At 42.0% G+C, this 25,995-nt stretch overlaps 1 protein-coding gene across 5 annotated transcripts in view; it reads right to left on the bottom strand.

Moving 5' to 3' along the window:
- LOC126484960 (uncharacterized) overlaps nucleotides 1–25,995 on the bottom strand; it is a 354,976-nt gene that overhangs the window by 90,839 nt on the left and 238,142 nt on the right. For 3 of the 5 annotated variants that reach the window (XM_050108582.1, XM_050108565.1, XM_050108589.1), the window contains 2 exons: nucleotides 4,143–4,240; nucleotides 2,883–3,894 (listed from right to left, as the gene is read on the bottom strand). In XM_050108582.1, coding sequence (XP_049964539.1) covers nucleotides 2,883–3,894; nucleotides 4,143–4,240 — 1,110 coding nt within the window. The remainder of the gene's footprint in view (nucleotides 1–2,882; nucleotides 3,895–4,142; nucleotides 4,241–25,995) is intronic. The other 2 variants (XM_050108574.1, XM_050108597.1) reach the window with 1 other exon arrangement.

Genomic DNA, 25,995 nt, shown 5'->3' with positions numbered 1-25,995 from the left:
TTCGAATGGTATCTGAAGTAAGTGATAGTTCAACGCAAAAAGTTGTCAACTTTGCTTATTTCCATTCACTTATCATGTATGGTATTATATTTTGGGGTAACTCTTCCCATTCTCAAAGGATATTTTTGGCTCAGAAACGGGTGGTTTGGGCAATAAGTGGTGTACATTTGCAAATCTCTTGTCAACCCCTGTTCATTAGTCTGGTTAGTCTGACATTGGCCTCTAAATAGATATATTCTATACTGTCAGTTCTTATTAATAACATCAGTTTATTCCCAGAAATTAGCAGCTTTTACTCAATTATTACTAGGCATAAATCTAATCTGCATTTGGATTGCACTTCGTTGACTCTTTTGCAGAAAGGTGTGAGGTATACTGCTGCATCCATTTTCAGTAAGCTACCACAGGAATTCAAAAATCTTAGCACTAATCCATGCACTTTCAAATTGAAGCTGAAGAATTTCCTCATCGGTCACTCCTCCTGTTCTATCGAGAAGTTTCTTGAAAAATTAAGCTGATTCCCGTGTTATATTGTTGACTGCATTTACATAAACTTGTGTATTGGCTTTTCTTGGGTTCATAAATATTCTATTTTATCTGTTATTACTTTATTTGTAATTTCAAGTTCCATAGCCTCGGAAATTTGCTCCTCAATTTGGTTCTATGGAACTAGATATATAAAATAAAAGAAATAAAAAAAATCTTTTGAGACAGTACATAGTAACCCTGCATCAGCTTTCTCACAGATTTTAATAAGGGCATGTACAGTAACCAGCCACCTTATGAAATTAACCATTAAACTGTGACCAATGACAAAATTGACCACTGAGTGGACAGGATGTGAATCTAACAAAAACTTGGTTAGCTTGTATGTTCCCTCCCAACCCATTCCGTTTGGATCCTGATGCCATACACCTGCAGCCAGTAACTGCCCCTTCAACACATGATTGCATCTCACAATCCTCCAGGTGTCAATCTGCAACCTGTCCTCCTCTTTCTCTCCCAAAAGCTTCTCATTCTCATTATTTCATTCTGGCCCCCTCATACACTCTTCTTCCAGTGCTGTCCCTCAGTTATGTTCTTCACCCATAACTACACCTTTTCACCACCTATTGTTTCACCATATAACAACACACTACTCTCTCTTGTATCATATTCCTAACATCTTCCACTGCTGTCGAACCCATTCGTTGCTCTTGCTTCTCTCTTCCTTTCACCCCCCACTTCCCTCCACTATTCTAGCTCATCTCACCAGTTCCACTACTTAACACATAGTCTGGTTATGTATATCTGAGCTACTATGCTACTGTTGTTGCTTCTGTGCTTACCTACTTAATTTTTCATCATACAGTGAATCATTACCTTCATGCATTTCACTGTTTATATTCCTCCTACATTTTTTGCAGCATCAGATAAATAAAAAACTAAATAAATAGTTTGTAGTTGGACATGAGTATGTTAAGAACATTGATCTGAGATAGAATTACAACAATTATGTTAAAAGTGAGTTACAACTGTTGCAATAATGAAGTGTACATCAATTATTAAATAAAGTGTTGTGACAACCATGTTGGTTCCTTTACCCCTGATAATAGATCACAGAAATGTAAACAGTACATTCTGTAAAAAATGTGTTGACTGGTTTTACTTTCTTCCACATGCATAAATTATGTGCTTAAATTAATATACAATAATATTACTTGAAGGTTACACAAACGTACCTCTCTCTATCTATGTATCTGGAGTGTGTGGTAGTGTTGGGGGGCAGGGGGGGGGGGGGGGGGGGGGAAGGAGGAGGAGGAGGGGGTGGTTGCATACATGGTGACATGTATCCATGGAGCACAGTAATCAAGTTTTAACAACAACAATCCACGATCATACAGTACAGAGAGTAGATAGCACTGACACTTCCAGTGTAGTTAAACAAGTCTGAATGATGAAGAAGGAAGTGACAGACCACCTCTGTGTGAAAAACTGGGAAGCTCAGGAGAATTGGAGCACCTGGTGCTCTAAGACCTATGAACCATAATCAAGGAAAAGGGGAAAAAGTGAAAAATCTGATACGAATCAGTTTTCAGCATCTTTGATGACATTTTGAATGTAACAAAGGTTGCCAGTTGTTGGATTCCATGAATGTTCACATGTATTCAAAAACTCCACCAAACCAAGGTAAAAGTGGAACTGTGCCAGGTTCATATAGACAATTTATTTAGCTTCTTAATCAACATGAATAAGTATTGTGGTATTATTCCAACTTCAAAACAAAACTGCGAAGCAAGCAGTGGGAAGCCAATTCACCACAGCCGAAAAAGGTGAAGGCTTAACATCATCAGGAATGTGATGCTAGGTGTTTGTTTGGGACTGCCGTGAGGTGGTGCTAATAGATTATGATCATAGGGAGCAAATCATTATGGAACATTGCTACCTAAATCTGCTGATGATGTTTCTGTAAGCTGTCAAGGTGCACTGCAGGAAGCTCTCCAAGGGCATGGTTTTGATCCACAGTAACGCTGTAGCTCATTCTGCCCGAGATACAGTCACAGATGCTGCTTCTTTGTGCTAGAAAATTTTGCCTTATACCTCATATGCTCCTTATATAACACCTATGATGATGATGTGCTTTTAGAGCTGGAACATTTCTCAAATATACAAGATGCAGGATTCTGCAGTAACAGTCTCCACCAAGACATCCATCTTTGGGAAAAATGTGTTGCATGGAAGGGTGAAAGCATGGAGAAAAACTAACACTCTTGCCAAGTTTCATGATCATGATTTTTTGAGGTGATAATTAAAACTCTATGACTGTCTGTTGTATTTTTCATCAGTGGTCAAATATGCTGTATGAAAGAAGTATTTCTTAGGTTGAATGAAGTTCTTTGTACCTTATGTACTTTATCCAGGAGTGAACAACAGTTGGTGCAGGCAAAAGTGTTCCATTGAGGCATGAGAGATCTCCGAGTTCCTCTGCGTAATGATATGTACCAGTGTCATATGAAGAGAAATCTTTATGCCCTTCTTCCATTGAATCTGTTACCAATATCCTGTTTACAGAACTTGCTGCATTCAAAGATGTGTCATTTTCATCCATTTCTTGTTCAGCATATTCCCCTTCAGATTGTTTCGTTCTATATACAGTGTGAGGAAAAAGATGAGGTCCGAGGTTTTCATATTTCTTAAAGTGGATTTTGTCTTCAAAACCATCTTTTTCAATAGGCTTATTTGGTAAGTGATTTTGCTTCAATAAAGGACCTGTTGCAAATGGAAGCAGTATATTATCTACGTTTTGATTAAAGACTTTCTGTTCTTCATTTTGCATTTTGAGAAAATTATCATCTTTGAGATAATCTGAGTTATCCTGTTCCATCTTTTCAATTGCTGTAATATCACTGGTTGTATGTTCTGGTTTTTCTGAAGATGGAGTAATAAAGTCATTCTCGGAAACATTTTTTAGTACATCCACCTCTGGACTGACTGTGCTGTTATTGAAGTCAAGTGAACTGTGTGTTGTGTTCTCCTGATGAGGTGCTGTGAAAGAAGTAATATTAGTTTGTGGTGTTCCTACAAGTTTTCTTGCCAGTTTCCTCTTTCTCTCTTTCCTATACCTCCTTCTTAAGCGCTCATTTTTCTTTCTTTGTTTTCTTTTATCCCTGTCTTGCAATTTGAGCCTCAGTCTCTTCCTTCTTCTCTCTTCTTTATTTTTCTTCCTTCTTCTTCTTTCTGTAGCTGTTTTACTATTTCTGTTCTGTTTTCTATTGTGATGTGCCGATGTGTGATTCAGCTTTTCAACTGGTATCGGAGTTGTGGATGAATTATTGGCACTGTATGCCTTTGAAAGCCTTAGCCTTTTCCTTCTTTGCTTCTTTCTGCCAAAATTCATTTTACTTCGTGGATCTTCTGAAATGGTAAAACAGTCTCAATTTAGTTTAAGTTAAAAAAGTCCCATTTATCTCTTTAATTACTAAAAACAGAGGCTGTTCATTACAAGGAGTTCTGCATGCTTGTTCCAATTTGATAATATTATTTTCTTTTTACTGTCAGTGTTTCTTTAATTTATTTTTACATGTTAATATTGAATTTTAATTGCTGTCTAAATCTATCTGACTTAACAATCACAGAAACCAATATAACTGCAGGTACATTACCTTCATTTGCATATGTATTGTTTCCCACATTCCTCAAACCACTGGCTGAAGGTGTCTTAAGTTGAGTGTTTTCTGTGTTAAGAGAAAGAACATCCCAGCTGTAAGTAAGCAAGCACATTCCAGCACATTACTTAATAGTTATAGATGAACATTTAACAAAATTCATCACTGAAACAATACATTAAGAAATACAAATACAAGATGTTATAACAACAAAAATAATTACTCTTTGATAATGTAAAGTAATGAGATAGATAAAAAAATCTGCTCACCAAGCAGCAGCAGGAGAACACACATATAAAAAAGGTTTCAGGTATGCAAGTTTGCGGAGCCACTGGCTCCTTTCTCTGACAGAAAGGTTAAATAGTAAGGAAGAGGGATGAAGGAAAAGGACTAGAGAGGCTTAGGGAAATACTTAGAGCTCAGAAAAATCTCCCAGAACCCTGGGTCAGGAGAGACTTACCAAATGGAATGGGAAAGAAAGACTCCACCCATTTTCCTAAATATTTCTAGTCCTTTTCCTTCACCCCTCTTCTTTACCCTCCAGCTCATCTGTTGGAAGAAGGAGCCAAGGCTTCTAAAGCTTGCATTTCTAAAACCTTTTTTGTATGTGAGTTTCCTGCTACTGCTTGGTGAGTAGATTTTGTATATATCCAATTAATAAATAAAATGTGCTGTAAGGGAGACACACAAAAACTGAAGACAATCAAGTTAGTGTGTTACTTAGAAATAGTATGACTGATTGCCAGACTTCCATAAGATAACTGGTCATTTTCTGGTGACTGCTGACTTACTGCCAAGTAAAAGATATGCCACTAGCTTAACTGGAGTAAGAAGCACTTCTACTCACTACACCGGCCGCGGTGGTCTAGCAGTTCTGGGTGCTCAGTCCGGAACCGCGCGACTGCTACGGTCGCAGGTTCGAATCCTGCCTCGGGCATGGATGTGTGTGATGTCCTTAGGTTACTTAGGTTTAAGTAGTTATGAGTTCTAGGGGACTGATGACCACAGATGTTAAGTCCCATAGTGCTCAGAGCCTACTCACTACATTTTAATGTTGTTGACATCTTATGCACTAGGTAATCAAGAATAATGTTTGTAAATGGAGTGATACATACGTTTTGGCAACTGATACACGTGCAATAGCCTCAACGATGTAATTAACATAGTCAACAGCTGTAAACAAAAGCAGCTTGTTTATACCACTTCATGTATATTTTTGCTGGTACTCTATCCTATTGGATTACTTGAATCCCCATTGGTCTCGAATAACCTAAACTGATCAACAATGGATCACAATGAATCCAAATTTTGTCATCATCCATTTTAATATAAATGAAAAATGCACCAGTTCAAAGTACCTGTCTCAGTTTCTCTGCAAACATTTATTTCATGTTCACTGTGTTCATCAGTCAATCATTACAGCAGGTATCATCTGCATGCATCATCAACCTGATAAAAGTATTCTCTCAGCCATCATACAATAACCTCATACTTTAATAAATATTGTAGATGGTCTGCCAACCATATTGAACTCTACCATTCTGAATAGTTATTCCAAGTTCATTGTGTCAGCTATTGTATTAATATTTTAAAATGTTTAAACAACTTTGTCAGGTGTGTTTTAATTATGGGTTTGGAAATCTTGGAATTATGTGACTGCACATTTCTGCAGCTGTTTAGCACAGCACTAAATATATTACTCAACAGACATACAGTTCACTTAAATGAATACTTTATGTAATCAGATAGTTAAATTCTACTCTCCAAGTGGTGGCAGAAAGACACACTATAAAAGAAGGTATATACTTGTTTGTTTCCTACCATCGTTTGGTAAATAGGTTTTTATCTATCCAATTACATTATATTGTCAAAAATTTATTATTTTTGTTGTTATAAACTAATACTTGAGTAGCTGCAGTTGTATTGCAAAAAAGGTAACAGTATAAAGGGCAAGCAAGAACTTCTCATTCAAAGGCCATACATTCCAGAATTGGTATGTCAGTCAGCCAAAATCACCATGAACATTGAGGCAGTCATCCCACCAACATACAAGGTTGAAGATACTCATCTGGTAAAACACAATGTCCTGCTGTGTGACGAAGTCTATCCTCATCTTACAGGAATTGTCGACCCTTCAAAGCATTTTTTAAGGGATCAAAACCATTATAATCACATGGGGAGAAATAGGACTATAGGGCAGGTGCTTGAGTGTCTCCCATTTGAGTTGGCTGGCCTCCCAGATTGATCAGTGTATTGTGTCAAATTGCAACCAGCATGGAACTTGGCGCACCATTCGACAACAGTGGTTTTCAACAGACATGCTGCCCCATGTACATTCTTCATTCTCTGATGGATATCTATCAGTGTTTGTCCTTCTGCAGCCAATAAAACATTAACAGCATGTTGGACCTGTTTGGACACATTTGGTGATAACAGAGCAGGTTGACCCCCCCCCCCCCACACACACACACACAAACACCATACACACACAAAACTTCATTATTCAGATCATACAGTTTGTTGTCTTAGCTGCAGGCCCTAATTAGTTTCATCAGAACTAATGGCCAACAAAAGGTATCAAAATTATAAAATTTTGTACATGTAGCCATAGGGAAAATCTAATTAACTAATACATAAATTCGGAAGGAAAGACCTCTACCAAATTAAAGAGTTATTTTTCCTCTTTTCAGTAAAGTATTTACATTAACCCGAACTTAACTAGTTAAAAAGATATTGTTAATTAAATATTTCACATGGTGAAAACTTCCAGCGCCAATGACAGCCAAACTGCTTTAAATTTCCAGGCTCTGTTTATATACTTTTGATCATTTGATTTGTGTGAATGTATTGATATCCATATTAATGAGCAAGGGTTCTTAATTAAAACCTAATTTTTTAACATACAAGGTGGGTCACATGGTCATAAACCCAGGATTCCCACTGCATAAGCATAAATTAATACTTGATATTTTAATAAATACTGCTTATGATAAATAGCATAAAAACAAAATACACTCCTGGAAATTGAAAAAAGAACACATTGACACCGGTGTGTCAGACCCACCATACTTGCTCCGGACACTGCGAGAGGGCTGTACAAGCAATGATCACACGCACGGCACAGCGGACACACCAGGAACCGCGGTGTTGGCCGTCGAATGGCGCTAGCCGCGCAGCATTTGTGCACCGCCGCCGTCAGTATCAGCCAGTTTGCCGTGGCATACGGAGCTCCATCGCAGTCTTTAACACTGGTAGCATGCCGCGACAGCGTGGACGTGAACCGCATGTGCGGTTGACGGACTTTGAGCGAGGGCGTATAGTGGGCATGCGGGAGGCCGGGTGGACGTACCGCCGAATTGCTCAACACGTGGGGCGTGAGGTCTCCACAGTACATCGATGTTGTCGCCAGTGGTCGGCGGAAGGTGCACGTGCCCGTCGACCTGGGACCGGACCGCAGCGACGCACGGATGCACGCCAAGACCGTAGGATCCTACGCAGTGCCGTAGGGGACCGCACCGCCACTTCCCAGCAAATTAGGGACACTGTTGCTCCTGGGGTATCGGCGAGGACCATTCGCAACCGTCTCCATGAAGCTGGGCTACGGTCCCGCACACCGTTAGGCCGTCTTCCGCTCACGCCCCAACATCGTGCAGCCCGCCTCCAGTGGTGTCGCGACAGGCGTGAATGGAGGGACGAATGGAGACGTGTCGTCTTCAGCGATGAGAGTCGCTTCTGCCTTGGTGCCAATGATGGTCGTATGCGTGTTTGGCGCCGTGCAGGTGAGCGCCACAATCAGGACTGCATACGACCGAGGCACACAGGGCCAACACCCGGCATCATGGTGTGGGAAGCGATCTCCTACACTGGCCGTACACCACTGGTGATCGTCGAGGGGACACTGAATAGTGCACGGTACATCCAAACCGTCATCGAACCCATCGTTCTACCATTCCTAGACCGGCAAGGGAACATGCTGTTCCAACAGGACAATGCACGTCCGCATGTATCCCGTGCCACCCAACGTGCTCTAGAAGGTGTAAGTCAACTACCCTGGCCAGCAAGATCTCCGGATCTGTCCCCCATTTAGCATGTTTGGGACTGGATGAAGCGTCGTCTCACGCGGTCTGCACGTCCAGCACGAACGCTGGTCCAACTGAGGCGCCAGGTGGAAATGGCATGGCAAGCCGTTCCACAGGACTACATCCAGCATCTCTACGATCGTCTCCATGGCAGAACAGCAGCCTGCATTGCTGCGAAAGGTGGATATACACTGTACTAGTGCCGACATTGTGCATGCTCTGTTGCCTGTGTCTATGTGCCTGTGGTTCTGTCAGTGTGATCATGTGATGTATCTGACCCCAGGAATGTGTCAATAAAGTTTCCCCTTCCTGGGACAATGAATTCACGGTGTTCTTATTTCAATTTCCAGGAGTGTATATGATGAAAAAATCAATAGACAATAAAAAATGAACTTTCTGACCTTTAGAATTCATAAACTATTGTAGATTAAAGAAGTTGAACCATATCCCAGCATGAGTCCTTATAAGGTCAAAGCTCACACCATTTCAGTCTGTCTCGTCAGTCAGCTTTTAGTTTTTTCTCTTGCTCCAGCCTGTGCTCTCACTTATACTGTTCAATGTCATTCTATTCATTTCATTCACAGCCTTTGGCTGGTATAGCTAGTCCGTTCTTTAGCCCAGCCTTGGAAACCTTTTGAGTTGCATCTCCATTTGTGCAAGCCAGGCTAAGAGAACTTGTTTTATAAAAATGAGCTACAGACAATCAAAATATGTGTTGGATCAATTGAACAATTTTTGTGACTAATAACAGTTCTGTGTTATAAGGGGTGGGTGCCTGGGCACCAGTCTTCTAACTCGATATTAGTTCCGTGATGCTGAACGTTACACTGACCTGTTGGTAGCCAGCTCTACTGGAAAACATTCAGTGTACGTAGATGCACTCCAATGTCGGTCTCCGCTTACAGCTGCCACTAGTTGTCAACAGTGTAGCAATTCTTCAGCAACACGTTCAGAAAGATACATGCTTGTTTCAATTAATCTTTTGCTGGTCTGTCCAGATGGCAACGGCGACATTTCCCTTGGCCCACCTTCCACCCATTTATCAGTAGCAACAAGGAAGTAACATTTGACTCCTTGGGACATAACTTGTGCAGACTCGCATTATATCATTTTGCGACGAGCCTTGCCGTATCTACAACACCACATAGTTTTATTTCGCACCCCTTTTTCCTTTCTTTCTTTCTTTCTTTCTTTTCTCTCTCTTTTTTTTTTTTTTTTTTACAGCTTCTGGACATTTTTGTTTGTGGTTTGTGCTTTTACTATTTGTGCCCGGAAATGTGTTTGTTTCAGATCTGTGTTTGCCGTTTTTTTCAGTTTACTTGTTTTTGATGACACATATCAATTTATCTTTAGTATTTTTTGGCATTGCCATGTCTCAAGCCCCACGCATATCTGTCTCGCTCTGAACAGCGCCTTTTGCACCAACGCTCGATCTAACACAGCTTCTTCAGTTACAGACGCAACAAATAACGAAGCTTACTTAGATGACAGAGGCTTCATTCACGTGCAGATGGTATCCAGTGAGAATCACTGTCAGGTGCCACCAACTACAACAGCGCCACAACTTAAGCAGCCATAGTTGGTGCCTCTGTTTCACCCATTTGAAGAGGACAAAAAGGTCTGGATTGAGTACTTGGCCCAGTTTGAAGCTCATCTATTTGCACACCAAGTACCGGGCATTGTAAACAATATTTTTTTCTTGTCAGCAGCCAGTGTGTCAGTGTATAGGATGTGCTGCAAATTGTTCCGCACATCGTGCCCCGAAGTAGTGAACTATGAAGATACTATGACGAGAAAGTACGCGAGACGGCTACCAGGTTAAAATTTTTCAGACTAAAGAAGCATTCCGGACAAACTTGTAGACAGTGGATGGCAGACTGACAAGGGGTTAACAACTACGCAGTGTGAGTTTAAACATGTGTGTGGCAAGTATTATACTGACCTCATTATACGTGACGCCATTACTCAGAAAGCGGCTGGTAACAGAATAAAGTGACAGAGTCTTAAGTATCCGAACCCTTCCTAGCAGCAAGTTTGGCAAATTACTGATTATAAAGACTTGTGACAGTACCGTAAACAGTCAACGTTTGTGCTGTAGCGCCTAGCAGTATCATCGAGCAGCAGCGTAAACAGACCGCTTCCAAGTCAAGCGCACAGTGACCGACTCGGGCTCAGCAAGGAACTGACGTGAAGTCTTGCCTGCAATGTTTCTCAGCACATATTCGTCGCTTATGTCCTTCATGAAAAGCAACTTGTTTTTCATGTGACAAGAACGGACATGTTCAAAAGGTACGATTACAGAAAATAAGACTACCTTTAGTATACACCCACAGAAATCAAACGTTGCTGTACATGTATATTCTGAGCTTCTGGTGTGGTACAGATGTGTGGCAGTTCGCAATTCAAGAAATCAGTAGCCTCTTTTTCGTTGCGAGGCCACTCTAACAAACTCTTTGTGGATCTTGTGATAGCTGGTCAAACTATTCAATTGCAGTTGGGCACAGGTGCCTGTTTCTTTGCTTAGTCGCAATACTTGTGATCTTCTTGGCAAGCCCAAGTTGCAAAATGGTTCAAATGGCTCTAAGTTTGTCTGAGGTCACATTAGTCCCCTAGACTTAGAACTACTTAAACCTAACCAAACGACTGTGCAAAGGCGTTGTTGTTGTGAAAAAGCCAGTTACCTGATTGCCAAAATCCTGGTCGCTTTTCTCACTGCCTTATGTAATCGTTTTAGCACTTGAAGGTAGTAATGTTGGTTAACTGAGACACCATGCAATACAAATTCATGGTGGACAATCGCCTTGATGTTTAAACAAATATCAACGTTGTCTTCACGTGGGATCCCACTTAAATTGTTTTATTTGCTCTTGGTGAAGAGGAGGCTTCCACTATTTGGATTGTTGCTTGGTATCTGGGTCGCATCCATAACACCACGATTCGTCGCCTGTAATGACTTTTACGTCAAAATCCGTATCAATTTCTCCCAGTTCTTTCAGTTTCCAGCACATGCACAAACGGTCGTCTCTCTGAACGTCAAAAAGGACACGCGGAACGGATTTTGCTGCAGCAGGTTTCTTCCTCAGATCTTAGTCAATATTTGTTGGCATGATCTCCAGGATATTCCAGTCATTTCCACTAATCATTGAATGTTCTGCAGCTATCAAACATGACCGCAACATGATTTTTTTCAGTGCTTTCGTCCGTTCTGGAAGTAGATAGACGTCCCGGTCATGATTCGTCTTCAACTGAAATCTGAGCACGTAAACCCTCACCTAGCTTCAAATCTTCCTCCCCACAAGCCGTCAAAAGCATTGCGATTGCTTCGGCTCTTGATTTCCCTAACAAGTAACAGAACCTGATGTTAGCACGATGGTTTTTAATGTCTGCCATTGAAAAATCGACGAACACGTGGCTCTGTCACAGTGACCACAATAATGTTTCATCCAAGTGCCATTAGGTCAGCTGATAGAAAATGGGGTCTAGTGAAGGCAGCTAGCGGAAGAATTCGGAACTAGTGTTCTACCAACTACTAGAGAAAAATTTACTTTGCATTTGGGTCCCCCTCGTACGCTTAGCGACAACACTGCCCACACATTGCAACTTTAAAACGTAGTATCCTTCTTCATTCCACAGCACCCACTATCGTTATGTGGCAGCATTTTGCAAATAATTGTTTTTTGTGTACTTTGAATTCAGCATGTATTGTATTCAAACCCTTTGGAGTTGGTATGCTATCTTGTACTGAGTTTACGACACACGCACTTACACTGTTACATAACTCGACATCGTCATCATTAACTTTACATTACGATACAAATTTACTGTATCATCAAAAAGCTTGATAACATGGACTCGCAACTGATTTAGTCAGTCCGCTGCACTACGTTTTGCACGCTGCAAACCACGTATGCATGCAACACTTTGACGTTTAAGAAATACCCTCTGTAAGGACTCTTAAGCTGTTAATTTTAACGTCGCACTAGCAAACACATCGAGAGGAAATGGACTGTACATGGTTGTCAAGTGACCCTTTATACATGCAAGACTGCTGAAAAATTACTTCCATTCTATTTAGATATGCCTAATTTTGCATTTTCAATTCACTGTTGGATGCTATTCCAACATTAACACACTTTAACCGTTGGTCAAATGATGCATAGTGGTGCACAGTAACATCGCTTTGATAGCTAACTGAATGGATAGCAAGGTGGGTGTATCTAAACTATTTCCACCTCTCAACAATTGCTGTCTACCAGTGGTGACATTCACATGTGTCTGGAATGGTGAGAGGGCCAACTCGTTGAAATCTGCTGGTTCAGGGTGAGCAAGCTGGATGGAGTGGTGGGGTGGAGTGAGGTACTATTTTGTATTTCCTGGATGTAGGTCAAATCGCAGGAAATAGGCAGGTCATAGAAAAAAAAAAAATAAAGATAATACCCTGAAAGTAGTAGTAGATCATGAACTGCTTTTATAAGCAAAAGAGAGTGTGAGGGTGAGGGTAGTAATGCTACATAAATAATGAAGTGGGCAGGTATACTTTGATTCTGCAGTATACATTCTTTATCCTAATTCACAGGCGACGCAGTTGCCTCTTAAAAAAAAACTCAGTACTGTTCCATTACATCATTGCTGGACACAGTAACTATGGTTAAATACCTAGGAGTAACTGATGTAAATTGGCATGTATATATAAAGTCGAAGCAGAAGTTGAGCTAGGAGAAACGTAAATCATCCACGAAAGAATGGTTTCCGCAAACTGTTTTACTTGATCAGTGTGTGTGTGTGTGTGTGTAGTGGTAGGGAGACTGGTAATGTTGCTTAAAAACATACACACCGCCATGAACTATACAGCAGTTTGCGGGGTATCTGGGTATCTGCTTAGATGTAGGATGTTCGCAGATATGCCCTTTGTCTATGAGAATGCGATAGTGACCTGCAGGAATACCTGTGAGCGTCGGCGACAGCGGGTGCAGTTGACCTGAAAATAAACAAATGTAACTGTTGCACCTAAATAGGCCTACAAATGCTCTATTGTACAGTTTCACTATCGGTGGAAACATTAACTTATGTAAAATATCTAGGAGTGAGCTAGTGAGCTAAATTAAAAACATATAGCAGTCTCAGGCACGTTTGCAGAAATCTTAAGGGAATGTATTTCATCTTCCACAAAAGAAGTGGGTTAGGAACAACTGTTAGACCGGTTTTTTTACGAATATTTTTTCGATAGTCATAGATTACTAAAATGGATGAGCATTTAGTCGGCACAAGAATATTGCAGGGATAGTCAACAACGAGTTTTTATGGTAGAGGCTATGACAGAGGTGTTGTGAGTAATGGAGAGTATGTTGTGATTTTAGAAGTGTATGTTGTCGCCGATATAGTACTTCATCACACACAGTTTTCGCAGAATGATTGGAACAAGTAATACGGATGTTTGCCAACAGCCATTCTTACCATGCCAATGGAGTAGGATGGATGTAATGTGGTATGCGGGTGTTTCAAAGCTGATTTCACGGTACAGTCCATCTACATCTACATTTTCATGGATTCTCTGCAAATCATATTTAAGTGCCTGGCAGAGGGTTCATCTGACCACCTTCACAATTCTCTGTTATTACAATCTCGTACAGGGCGCCGAAAGAACGAACACCTTATATTTCCGTACGAGCTCTGATTTCCCTTATTTTAACGTGGTGAACGTTTCCCCCTGTGTAGGTCGGCGTCAAAAAACTATTTTCGCATTCGAAAAAGAAAGTTGGTGATTGGAAGTTCGTTAGAAGATTCCGTCGCAACGAAAAACGCCTTTCTTTCAATGATGTCCAGCCGAAATCCTGCATAATTTCAGTGACACTTTCTCCCATATTTCGCGATAGTACAAAATGTGCTGCCCTTCTTTGAACTTTCTCGATGTACTCCGTCAGTCCTATATGGTAAGGATCCCACACCGCGCAATAGTATTCTAAAAGGGGTCGGACAAGCGTAGTGTAGCCAGTCTCCTTAGCAGATCTGTTACATTTTCTAAGTGCCCTGCCAATGAAACGCAGTCTTTGGTTAGCCTTCCCCACAACATTTTCTATGTTTTCCTTCCAATTTAAGTTGTTCTCAGTTGTAATTCCTAGGTATTTAATTGAAATTACGGCCTTCGGATTTGACTAATTTATCGTGTAACGAAGTATAACGAATTCCTTTTAGCACTCATGTGGATCACCTCACACTTTTCGTTATTTAGGGTCAATTGCCAATTTTCGCACCATTCAGATATATTTTCTAAATCGTTTTGCAATTTCTTCTTCTGATGACTTTATTAGTCGATAAACGACAGCGTCATCTGCAATCAACCGAAGACGGCTGCTCAGATTGTCTCCAAAATCGTTAATATAGATAAGGAACAGCCAAGGGCCTATAACACTACGTTGGGGAACGCCAGAAATTATTTCTGTTTTACTCGATGACTTTCCATCTATTACTACGACCTCTGTGATAGGAAGTCACAAAGCCAGTCACATAACAGATGATATTCCATAAGCATGCAATCTCACTACAAGTCGCTTGTGTGGTACAGTGTCAAAAGCCTTCCGGAAATCCAGAAATACGGACTCTATCTGAAATCCCCTGTCAATAGCACTCAACACTTCATGTGAATAAAGAGCTAGCTGTGTTTCACAAGATCGATGTTTTCTAAACCCATGTTGAGTGTGTGTCAATAGACCGTTTTCTTCGGGGTAATTCACAAAGTTCGAACACAATATATGTTCCAGAATCGTGCTGCATATCGACGTTAATGATATTGTCCTGTAAGTGGATTACTCCTACTACCTTTCTTGAATATTGTTGTGACCTGTGCAACTTTCCAGTCTTTGGGTACGGATCTTTCGTCGAGCGAACGGTTATATATGATTGGTAAGTATGGAGCTAATGCATCAGCATATTCTGAAAGGAACCTAATTAATTTTATTACGTAATTTAAGTTGCTTCACTACTCCGAGGATATTTACTTCTCCGTTACTCATGTTGGCAGCTGTTCTTGAATCGAATTCTGGGATATTTACTTCGTCTTCTTTCGTGAAGGCATTTCGGAAGGCTGTGTTTAGTAACTGCTTTGGCAGCACTGTCTTCGATAGTATCCACATTGGTATCGCGCAGAGAAGGCACTGATTGTTTCTTGCCGCTAACATACTTCACATAACAGCAGAATCTCTTTGGATTTTCTGCCAGGTTTCGAGACAAGGTTTCATTGTTGACGCTCGCATTGAAGTCCGCGCTAAATTTCGAGCTTCTGTAAAAGATCGCCAATTTTGGAGATTTTGCATCTGTTTGAATTCAGCATGTTTGTTTTGTTGTTTCTGCAACAGTGTCCTGACCCGTTTTGTGTACCAAGGACGATCAGCTCCGTCGTTTGTTAATTTATTTGGCATAAATCTCTCAATTGCTGCCGATACTATTTCTTTGAATTCATGCCACATCTGGTTCAAAATGGTTCAAATGGTTCTGAGCACTATGCGACTTAACTTCTGAGGTCATCAGTCGCCTAGAACTTAGAACTAATTAAACCTAACTAACCTAAGGACATCACACACATCCATGCCCGAGGCAGGATTCGAACCTGCGACCGTAGAGGTCGCCCGGTTCCGGACTGAAGCGCCCAGAATCACACGGCCACCGCGGCCGGCGCCACATCTGGTCTACACTTTGTTATTAATTTGGAAGGAGCACAGATTGTCTCTCAGGAAGCTGTCAAGTGAATTTTAATCTGATTTTTTGAATAGGTATATTTTTCGAGGATTTGGGGGTTACAATATTCAATCTCGCTACGACAATCCTGTGTTCACTAATCCCTGTATCCGTTTTGTTGCTAAGAGGTGAAGGGTGTTTTCACAACCGTTTTCTATTCGCGTGGGCCGGCCGGAGCAGCCGTGCGGTTCTAGGCGCTACAGTCTGGAGCCGAGCGACCGCTCCGGTCGCAGGTTCGAATCCTGCCTCGGGCATGGATGTGTGTGATGTCCTTAGGTTAGTTAGGTTTAATTAGTTCTAAGTTCTAGGCGACTGATGACCTCAGAAGTTAAGTCGCATAGTGCTCAGAGCCATTTCAACCATTTTTCTAGTCGCGTGGGCTCATGAGCTAACTGCTCAAAATAATTTTCAGAGAACGCGTTCAGCACAATTTAGGATGATGTTTTATGCGTACCTCCGGAATTAAACATGGATTGTCGCCAACATATCGAGGAAATCAAACTCAAGTTTTCTTTGAATCTGTATCATCTGAATTGGGAGGTCGGTAAAAGGATCCAATTATTATTTTATTCCGGTTGCCAACAATGACCTCTGGCCATACTAACTCACAGGAACGATCGCTACTTCAATTTCGCGACGAGATAAATTACTTGTAACAGCAATAAATACGCCACCGCCAACCGGTTTAGTCTATCCTTTCGGAACATCCTTAGGTTCTTCGCAAAAATTTCGGATGAGCTTATCTCCGGCTTTAGCCAGCTTTCAATGCCTATAACGATTTGGGCATCAGTGCTTTCTATTAGCGTTTGGAGCTCTGGTTCTTTCCAAACACAGCTACGACAATTTACAACTGCTATACCGATGGTTCCTGTATCTACGTTCTTCCTGTGTTCGGCCTGCACCCTTTGTGACTGAAGCCCTTCTTGTGTTTTCCCTCAGACCCTCTAACCTAAAAAACCACCCAGTCCACACCACACAGCCCCCGCTACCCTTGTAGCCGCCTCCTGCGTATAGTGGACACCTGACCTATTCAGCGGAACCCGAAACCCAATCACCCTTTAGCGCAAGTCGAGGAATCTGCAGCCAACACGGTCGCAGAACCGTCTGAACCTCTGATTCAGAACCTCCACTCGGCTCTGTACCACAGGTCTGCAGTCGGTCCTGTCGACTACGCTGCAAATGGTCAACTCTTATTTCATCTTGCAAGCAAGACTGGCAGCCTTTACCGCTTCTGTTAGCCGCTCGAAACCACAGAGAATCCCTGGCACACATCATTGGTACCGACGTGAGCCACACCTGCAGTTGGCTGCACCCTGTGCTCTTCATGGCATCCAGGAGGACCCTTTCCACACCTGGAATGACTCCACCCGGTATGCACACGGAGTGTACATTGGATTTCTAACCCTTCTTGTCAACCAAGTCCCTAAGGGGCCCCATAACGCGTCTAACGTTGGAGCTCCCAACTACCAATAATCCCATTCTCTGCAATTGCCCAGATCTTGCAGGGTGAGATGTTTCCTCTGAAACAGGACAGGCGACAGCATCTGGCTCAGCGACAGTGTCAGCCACAGACAGCATCTGGAACCTATTTGACAGACAAACCTGGGAGGCTTCAAGTGCGGCCACCTGTGAAGTCTTTCGCCACCTGCTACGCCCCAGGGCGACCTCCCACTCAACCACAGGTGAGGGGTCAACCTCAGTGCGAGCAGTAACTGAGCTGGTCACCGGTGAGGATCGATCGGAGGGATCGGACGTGCTGGACGTCCGTTGGATCCCCACGGCTGGCCCACAACAGTGGTGCCCATCCACTGCAGCCTCAAGCTGTGTAACCGAAGCCATCACAGCCTGAAGCTGCGAGTGAAGTGTCACCATCTCGGCTCGCATCGGCACACAACCATCGCAGTCCCTGTCCATACTAAAGACTGTGGAAAACTAAACTATGCAGATAAACGGACTATCTGTACGTGCTGCGCAACTCTACTGTAGATCCTAACGAAAACGCAGGAACAGTGTCTAATAAATTAGATTAATACGCAGAGATTCAAAAACATAACTACTGAAGCACTCAGGTGAAACCAAATAATTCTCCCCTGATTAGGAACTTGTAATATGTCACAAAATCGATTTACTTTCCGACGCAAACGAAAACGCGAGAACTGTGGCTATTAGATATTAAATAAACTCGCAGAAACTCAAGAAACTAAACTATTAAATCACACAGACGATATTATAAAATTCGCTCCTAGTTAGGAACTCGTACAAGTCACAAAATCGGTTTCTTCCCTGTTGCTACTTGTGTCTCAGCCGGCTACTGCTGCCTGACTGATATAGAGACTGTATAGACACTAGGATTGTCTTGGAAAGTTTTAGTATTTCTTCCATGGAATTATTTAAGTTCATAAAAAATCATACATAGGTGTGTAGATACTTTCGATCAAATAGCATGCGCGTAATGTGGATCACACAGTGCACTATCATGCAAATAAAGGGTGATGAAATTAGACAGTGTCCATATGGGGCTGGAGTATATACTCTTGTCAAAATCCGATAACGTGCAGATACTGTATGAGTACTAAGCATAGCATAATTAAAGGTGTAGCAGTAAGGCCTCTTTGATTTTTGCTCTGGTTTTAACGGAAGAATATGGGGAATAGTGGTACCACATGGCAGTACCAAAAAAAGAAAGAAAGAAACAAAGTGGAGGCAGGGGTAATGTGGACAATCTCTTTGGCACTTCCTCTAAATGATGACGATAATAAATTATTTCCTCCTCCATATATCTTACAAAATGACTGCAACAAGGAATTGGAGCTGCTGGTAATCTGAAGGTTTACTGACAGACATCCTTTCCATACACCTTTCGCAAATGAAAGAGGGATGGATGTTAATTGATGTCCGCAGCTCGTGGTCGTGCGGTAGCGTTCTCGCTTGCCGGGTTCGATTCCCGGCGGGGTCAGGGATTTTCTCTGCCTCGTGATGACTGGGTGTTGTGTGGTGTCCTTAGGTTAGTTAGGTTCAAGTAGTTCTAAGTTCTAGGGGACTGATGACCATAGATGATAAGTCCCATAGTGCTCAGAGCCATTTGAACCATTTTTTTTTTTTTTTGTTAATTGATGGTAATAGCAGTAGTTCCGTCTTCAGAACTATATGTAAGTAAACCTCTTTTTGCAATGCTTCGGGTAGGTGGCTATAATGAAAGATATGTATAATCAGTGAGGGAAAACCCAGCATGCAATCTGTTGGAGATCTATGACCTTGGCAGTTGTCATTGCAGTCCCTATGCTGTTACTGGACAGGAGTTTTGCACTCTTAACATTATGTGACCAAAGTATGCGTTTAGCTCTATACTGGTAAGAATAGTATGTCAAGATACTGGAATGTTAATGTCTCATTCTTGACATTTAAGAAATCATTTGACAAAGTTATAATGTATGACTGACGGTTCTACATATGTGCAGTGCAAGTGTCTAAATCCAGCATGCTGGTCTTGGTAGCTCCAGGGTGGTCTAAGGTGGGATGATGTCAAAGGCAGATGCATATCCGAACAGAGTGTGAGGGGGGGACGGTAGGGGTAATGAACTTGCACTTGTGAACTCTTATCGTGGATGTTACCAAATTCAGTGAGACATAGATAATCTTGCAGTCGGTAAAAATGGCTACTGTGTAGGTCTTGCTATGGAATAAAATATGTCATGGTGATGGTAGGAGGGAAATCTGTTACCAACTTCTGTGAGACATAGATAATCTCGCAGTCGGTAAAAATAGCTACTGTGTAGGTCTTGCTATGGAATAAAATGTCATGGTGATGGTAGGAGGGAAAGCTCGTTAGAGATTATAAAACGGTGCTGAACTGTTACTGTTGACATGTGATCCTTTTAATAAAGGCTATTACGCAACAATACCTCAAAATGAAACACAGTGCATCACAAATCCAGGAAGCATGTATCAGATTTGCCTATCACGACAATTTTTTTCTTTTTAATAATGCAGTTCACCCAGTAGATAGCTCTCATATTAATGCTGGCTAGTGGTGTCCATGTGCTTTTGATCAAACAGAGCATCGCTAAAATGGGTGCAAATTCTCGAATAAGTTTTTTGAGTGTCCTCTCTGAGTGTTAACGTTTGTTTTAAGACTGCTAGTCCCTCGAACAGTTGGTGCATCTCTCATGCATGCATAAGTATGTAATAGGCCTTCTGTCTATATGCCCACTGCTACTACCTCTTGTTGTGGGTAGAAGCCTTCCCCCACCATCGCCTTTCTATTACAGTCATCTAAGAAGTGCTGGATGCATCCCTCAAATGCCAAACAATAGTAGAAGTGTTTGGTGGCAGTGGTGAAGGCTGTAAATTGTGATGCATGCTGCACAGAGTCAGGGCAGCACTAGTCGAGTGCTGTGCTCATGCAGGATGTGCATGGTCAGTGGGGGAGATATCCAGTATTTTACCTGCTTTTAAATGAAGCTGTAATTGCTGTGCATCTTACCACAGTGGTAGAAGAACAAGTGTGGGGTATTGGTGTCATTTAGTGATGTACACTCATACTCATAAATAAGGATAATGCTGATACGTGGTGAAACAACGCTCTGGTGGGCGGTTTGCTGGATTAAATCACATCAGGGTATGACCATGTAGCGCATTTGACCTCCGGTCGTTGCACGGTGGTGCTGGCAGCAACCCACATATGCAGAGGTGTGTCGGTGTTTGTCAAGAGTATGGTGCAGCAAGTAAGTGTACAGATTTTTCAGACATGCTAATGGTGACTGTGTGTTGAAAATGGTTCAAAGAACGTTATAACGTTATGAGGGGTAGATCACTAGGGCGACAGGAGGCTGGTCAAGCACAGCAGGTAGTAGCATGGGCCCTCCGTGTGCCACAAAGTGTGATCTCAAGATTATGGCAACAATTCCAGAAGACAGAAAACATGTCCAGGTGCTACAGTGCAGGACGACGTTCACAGTGTACAACACGAAACACCACAAGAAGACTGATATCTCACCATCAGTGCCGCACAGAGTACTGCAGGTAACCTTGCTCGGGACCTTACCGTAGGCACTGGAACAGCTGTCTCCAGACACACAGTCTACAGACGACTGAAGAGACATGGTTCATTCGCCCGGAGACCTGCAAGGTGCATTCCACTGACCCCTGGTCACAGTAGAGCCCGTAAAGCCTGGTGTCAAGAACACAGTACATGGTCATTGGAGCAGTGGTCCCACGCTATGTTCACAGACGAGTCCAGGTAAAGTCTGAACAGTGATTCTCGCCTGTTTTTCATCTGGTGTGAACCAAGAGCCAGATACCAACCCCTTAATGTATGGAGATCATGGTTTGATGGTGTGGGTGGGATTATGATTGGTGCATGTACACCCCTGCATGCCTTTGACAGAGGAACTGTAACAGGTCAGGTGTATCAGGACGTCATTTTGCATCAGCATGTCCGCCTTTTCAGGGGTGCAGTGGGTGCCACCTTCCTCTTGATGAATGATAACGCACAGGCCCCACCGAGCTGTCATCGTGAGGAGTACCTTCAAACAGAAGATATCAGGTGAATGGAGTGGCCTGCCTGTTCTCCAGACCTAAACCCCATCGAGCACGTCTGGGATGCTCTCGGTCGACTTATCGGTGCACTTTTTCAAACCCCTACACCATTTCAACAGCTCCGACAGGCATTGGTGCAAGAACGGGAGGCTATACCCCAGCAGCTGCTCGACCACCTGATCCAGAGTATGCCAACCTGTTGTGCGGCCTGTGTACGTGTGCATGGTGATCATATCGCATATTGACGTCGGGGTACATGCGCAGGAAACAGTGGCGTTTTGTAGCATATGTGTTTCGGTATGGTTTTCTCAACTTATCACCCATACCGTGGCCTTACACATCTGTGTCGTTTTTGTTCCGTATATGCCTATGCTATTAGCGCCAGTTTTGTGTAGTGCCACGTTGTGTGGCACCACATTCTGCAATTATCCTTAATTTATGAACATGAGTGTATATATCTTAATGTATAAATATTCCGACCATTACTTACAAGTCCAGTATAACCTTATTGTATTAGATTCCTCTTAGACGAGCTGATCATGATATCATTGTTTAACACACTAATAGTGCAGGGATAAGTTCCTGATAGTGAATGTAGACTTGATATATAGCAAGAGAGTATTTGGTTTTAAATAACGCACATTGGAAATTGTTTAACATAGGATATCGGTGCAATTTCTTTAAGTATCACAGCATGGTGAGTGTTTAACATTTAAGGTCTCATATTTATGTATGAGGCTTTAGAATACTGGAAGAAGTCGACAAAATTGCGATACAACAATGACGAGAGGCGGTCATATGTTGGTATACTTGCAGAAAATATATAACAGGTGTGTATCTGTTGTTAAAAATACGTTGCAGAAACTGTTTATATTGTTGTATTAACATATTGTATTAGCATGATACTCAGCTGCAAATTCCAGCTATCACCTGAATTTGCTGTTGATCAACCAGTGTACGGAGAACGAACGCTAGATACACCTCACGAAGCAAGGTACCCCAGACACTTGTGTTTTGCGGAGGGAGAGGGTTTGATGGTGTGGAGAAGTCAAATCTCACCAACAGAAATGCTGTATACAAGTGGGGAAGGGGAGTTATCCATTTTAGATAATAAATTATGGTAATTAAAGTTAAACTAAAAGCATTTTGTCATAAATGAGACTTGCATAAACATAAGAGCACAAGTGGAATACTTGGTAGCCATACTGGATCATAAATTATAACCATAAAAATGGCAGTTATAGAGATTAAACTAAAAGCATTTGTCCTTTAATTAGATCCTAAAAAACCAAACTAAGAGCACAAAGGGACAGGTTTTTATTTTAGGGTCATAAAATACGTGGTTTTTTTTTTTAGATAAGGGTCATTAAATTAGGTTAGGCAAGTGGCTGGTTTGTGTACACAATGAAAACCATGCCCCCACTGTTCCAGCAGCGGCACACCTCCACTGCTGGGGCAGCTCACTGGTACACTACGTACTCTGTGCACTTACAGAGTACAGATTTACACTATGTGATCAAAAGTATCCTGACACCCCGAAAGACGTACGTTTTTCATATCAGGTGCATTGTGCTGCCACCTACTGCCAGGTACTCCGTATCAGAAGCCTCACTAGTCATTAGTCACCGTGAGAGAGCAGAATGTGGAACTCACGGACTTCGAACGTGGTCAGGTGATTGGGTGTCACTTGTGTCATTCGTCTGTACACGAGATTTCCACACTCCTAAAGATCCCTAGGTCCACTGTTTCCGACGTGATAGTAAAGTGGAAACGTGAAGGGTCACCTACAGCACAAAAGCGAACAGGCCGACCTCGTTTGTTGATTGACAGTGACCGCCAACACTTGAAGAGGATCGTAATGTGTAATAGGCAGACACCCATCCAGACCATCACACATGAATTCCAAACTGCGCCAGGATCCACTGCAAGTACTATGACAGTTAGACAGGAGGTGAGAAAACTTGGATTTTATAGTCGAGCGGCTGCTCATAAGCCACACATCACGTCGGTAAATGCCAAACGACGCCTCGCTTGTTGTAAGGAGCGTAAACATTGGACGAATGAGTAGTGAAAAAACGTTGTGTGGAGTGACGAATCACGGTACACAATCTGACGATCCGTTGACAGGGTGTGGGTATGGCGAATGCCCGGTGAGCGTCATCTGCCAGCGTGTGCAGTGCCAACAGTAAACTTCAGAGGCGGTGGTGTTATGGTGCGGTCGTGTTTTTCATGGAGGGGGCTTGCACCTCTCGTTGTTTTGCATGGCACTATCACTGCATAGGCCTACATTGATATATTAAGTACCTTTTTGCTTCCCACTGTTGAAGAACAATTCGGGGATTTCGATTGCATCTTTCAACACGAGCACCTGTTCATAATGCACGGCCTCTGGCGGAGTGGTTACCCGACAATAGCAACCTTGTAATGAATTGGCCTGCACTGAGTCCTGACCTGAATCCTATATAACACCTTTGGGATGTTTTGGAACGCGGACTTGGTGCCAGGCCTCACCGACCGACATCAATACCTCCCCCCGGTGCAGCGCTCCGTGAAGGATGGGCTGCCATTCTCCAAGAAACCTTCCAGCACCTGATTGAACGTATGCTTGCGAGAGTGGAAGCTGTCATCAAGGCTAAGGGTGGGCCAACACCATACTGAATTCCAGCATTACCGATAGGGGCGCCACGAACTTGTAAGTCATTTTCAGCCCCGTGTCCGGATACTTTTGATCACATAGTGTAGATATAGGTAACTTGGCAAAGATTTGAACTCAGCTCCTTCTCTATGTCATCTCTTAGAGATAAATTCACTGAAGAACTTGTGGCAGCTATTGGATAAATACATCGTATATTTACTGTTTTGTATTTGTGATAGTTTTTCCGAATTTTAACTTTTTAAGAATATCTTTAGTTTAAGAACTTTTCTAGTTATGTTTTTTGGATACATAGTATGCCAAACAAGCTAGCGATTAGGCATTACTTTGTTCTGTAGCCTTCTTGATATCAAGGTTTCATTCTTCCATTACGCTAAACTTTTGAATGCTAGTGAATAGCATGAATAATCTACCTGTACCTGAGTAGTAACATGTGGCATGTAGTCTATGTTCTCCAGGTGAAAGATTCCGATGGCGATGGAAGATTTGTTTCAGTGTGGCCTAAACTCAGAAGTGGCATTATTCAGATTTAGTTAAGGCTGAGGGGTTAAAAACACAATCTATACCATCAGTCATGGGAAATGTGTTGTAAGTGGATTTAATGATGTAAGGATCACCAATAAAATCTGAATTATACTTTCAGAAAACTTTGTAAATTGTAAGACGCCATTTAGGAGCGAGTACGTGATCTTCACAGACAATGCAAACGGGATGTCAGATTCAAAAGCTGACAAGCTCAGTTGCCACTATCTTCCATATTTCGGGAGAAAACTTATTCGCAGTAACTTCTTTCAAACCTTACCCAAGCTGTATGTCTGAAATTTTGGAACTGACAAGAGACTTATTTCTTTTTACAATTGAAAATAGCTGCTCACGTCGGTAAGTACTCCCTAGCACGGAAATAATTTAATGTCCAAATTTTCGAGCACTTTCAAACCTGGAAAGCAAATGTTTATGAAATTTTGGTATGCCAAATTCACTAAATTTTGTCTTCAAACTTGGATCACACTGAATCTCAATTACTGCAATTGGCATTTGATTAGGTATCGATTCTACATCAGTGTTATAAATCGAAGAGAAAAAAAACCTTGTTTTCCCGTGTCAGTGCACACTTCCGTTTTCTTAAAGAAAACGCTGTTGCTCTACGGGCCTGACTGCAGCAATTTCTGAAGGAGGAGTCTGCAAAACACCTCAGTTGCATCTCAGAATTTCAGAATTTGGGCCTGTTGTGGTAGTCGCCTACCAAAATATTTCTTCAGTAGTAAAAGCGCTTGGAGAGACTAATGACTAGATAAAGGAATTACAAATAGAAAGTTTACAAATGTGGAAGTCACGATGAATTTTTTATCCACATGTACCCTTGGTTCTAAGACTAGTACACTACGTGTCTTAGCAGTTAGCTGACAGATGATTAGAAAAAAATCGTAAAGTTCTGACCTAATTTCAACATCAGTCCTAGATTAAATGTCTGGTTAACAATGCTCTCATCAATGCAAAAACCGAATTTCATTTTCGCTTGTACTGCTGGAACAAACTAATTGTATGTTAGGGGGTACTTTAATGTAACAGGATCCTCCCCCTCTCCCGCAATCGATATATACTTGTTATTCTGTTTGTGAATGTTACACTTGTAGAAAGGCTGTGCTTCCAAATGCCCCAGTTTTTCTTCTTTTTCCGTCATTGTCATTGCGCCAGGTGTCTGTGGAATTAACCAATCAATGGAAAAATGCTCCTTTCGGAACACAAAAAAATGTGAATATGTTCCTGTTTATTTTAAAAAATTGACTGAAAATTGGAGTACCAGCTGCCTCATTCTACCTTCCTCAGCACGTTTAAAAATTTTCCAAAA

This window comes from Schistocerca serialis, chromosome 1 (assembly GCF_023864345.2).
Source record: "Schistocerca serialis cubense isolate TAMUIC-IGC-003099 chromosome 1, iqSchSeri2.2, whole genome shotgun sequence".
NCBI lineage: Eukaryota > Metazoa > Arthropoda > Insecta > Orthoptera > Acrididae > Schistocerca > Schistocerca serialis.
The sequence above is the reverse complement of the archived record's forward strand: the minus strand, read 5'-3'. Positions and strand labels throughout refer to the sequence as shown.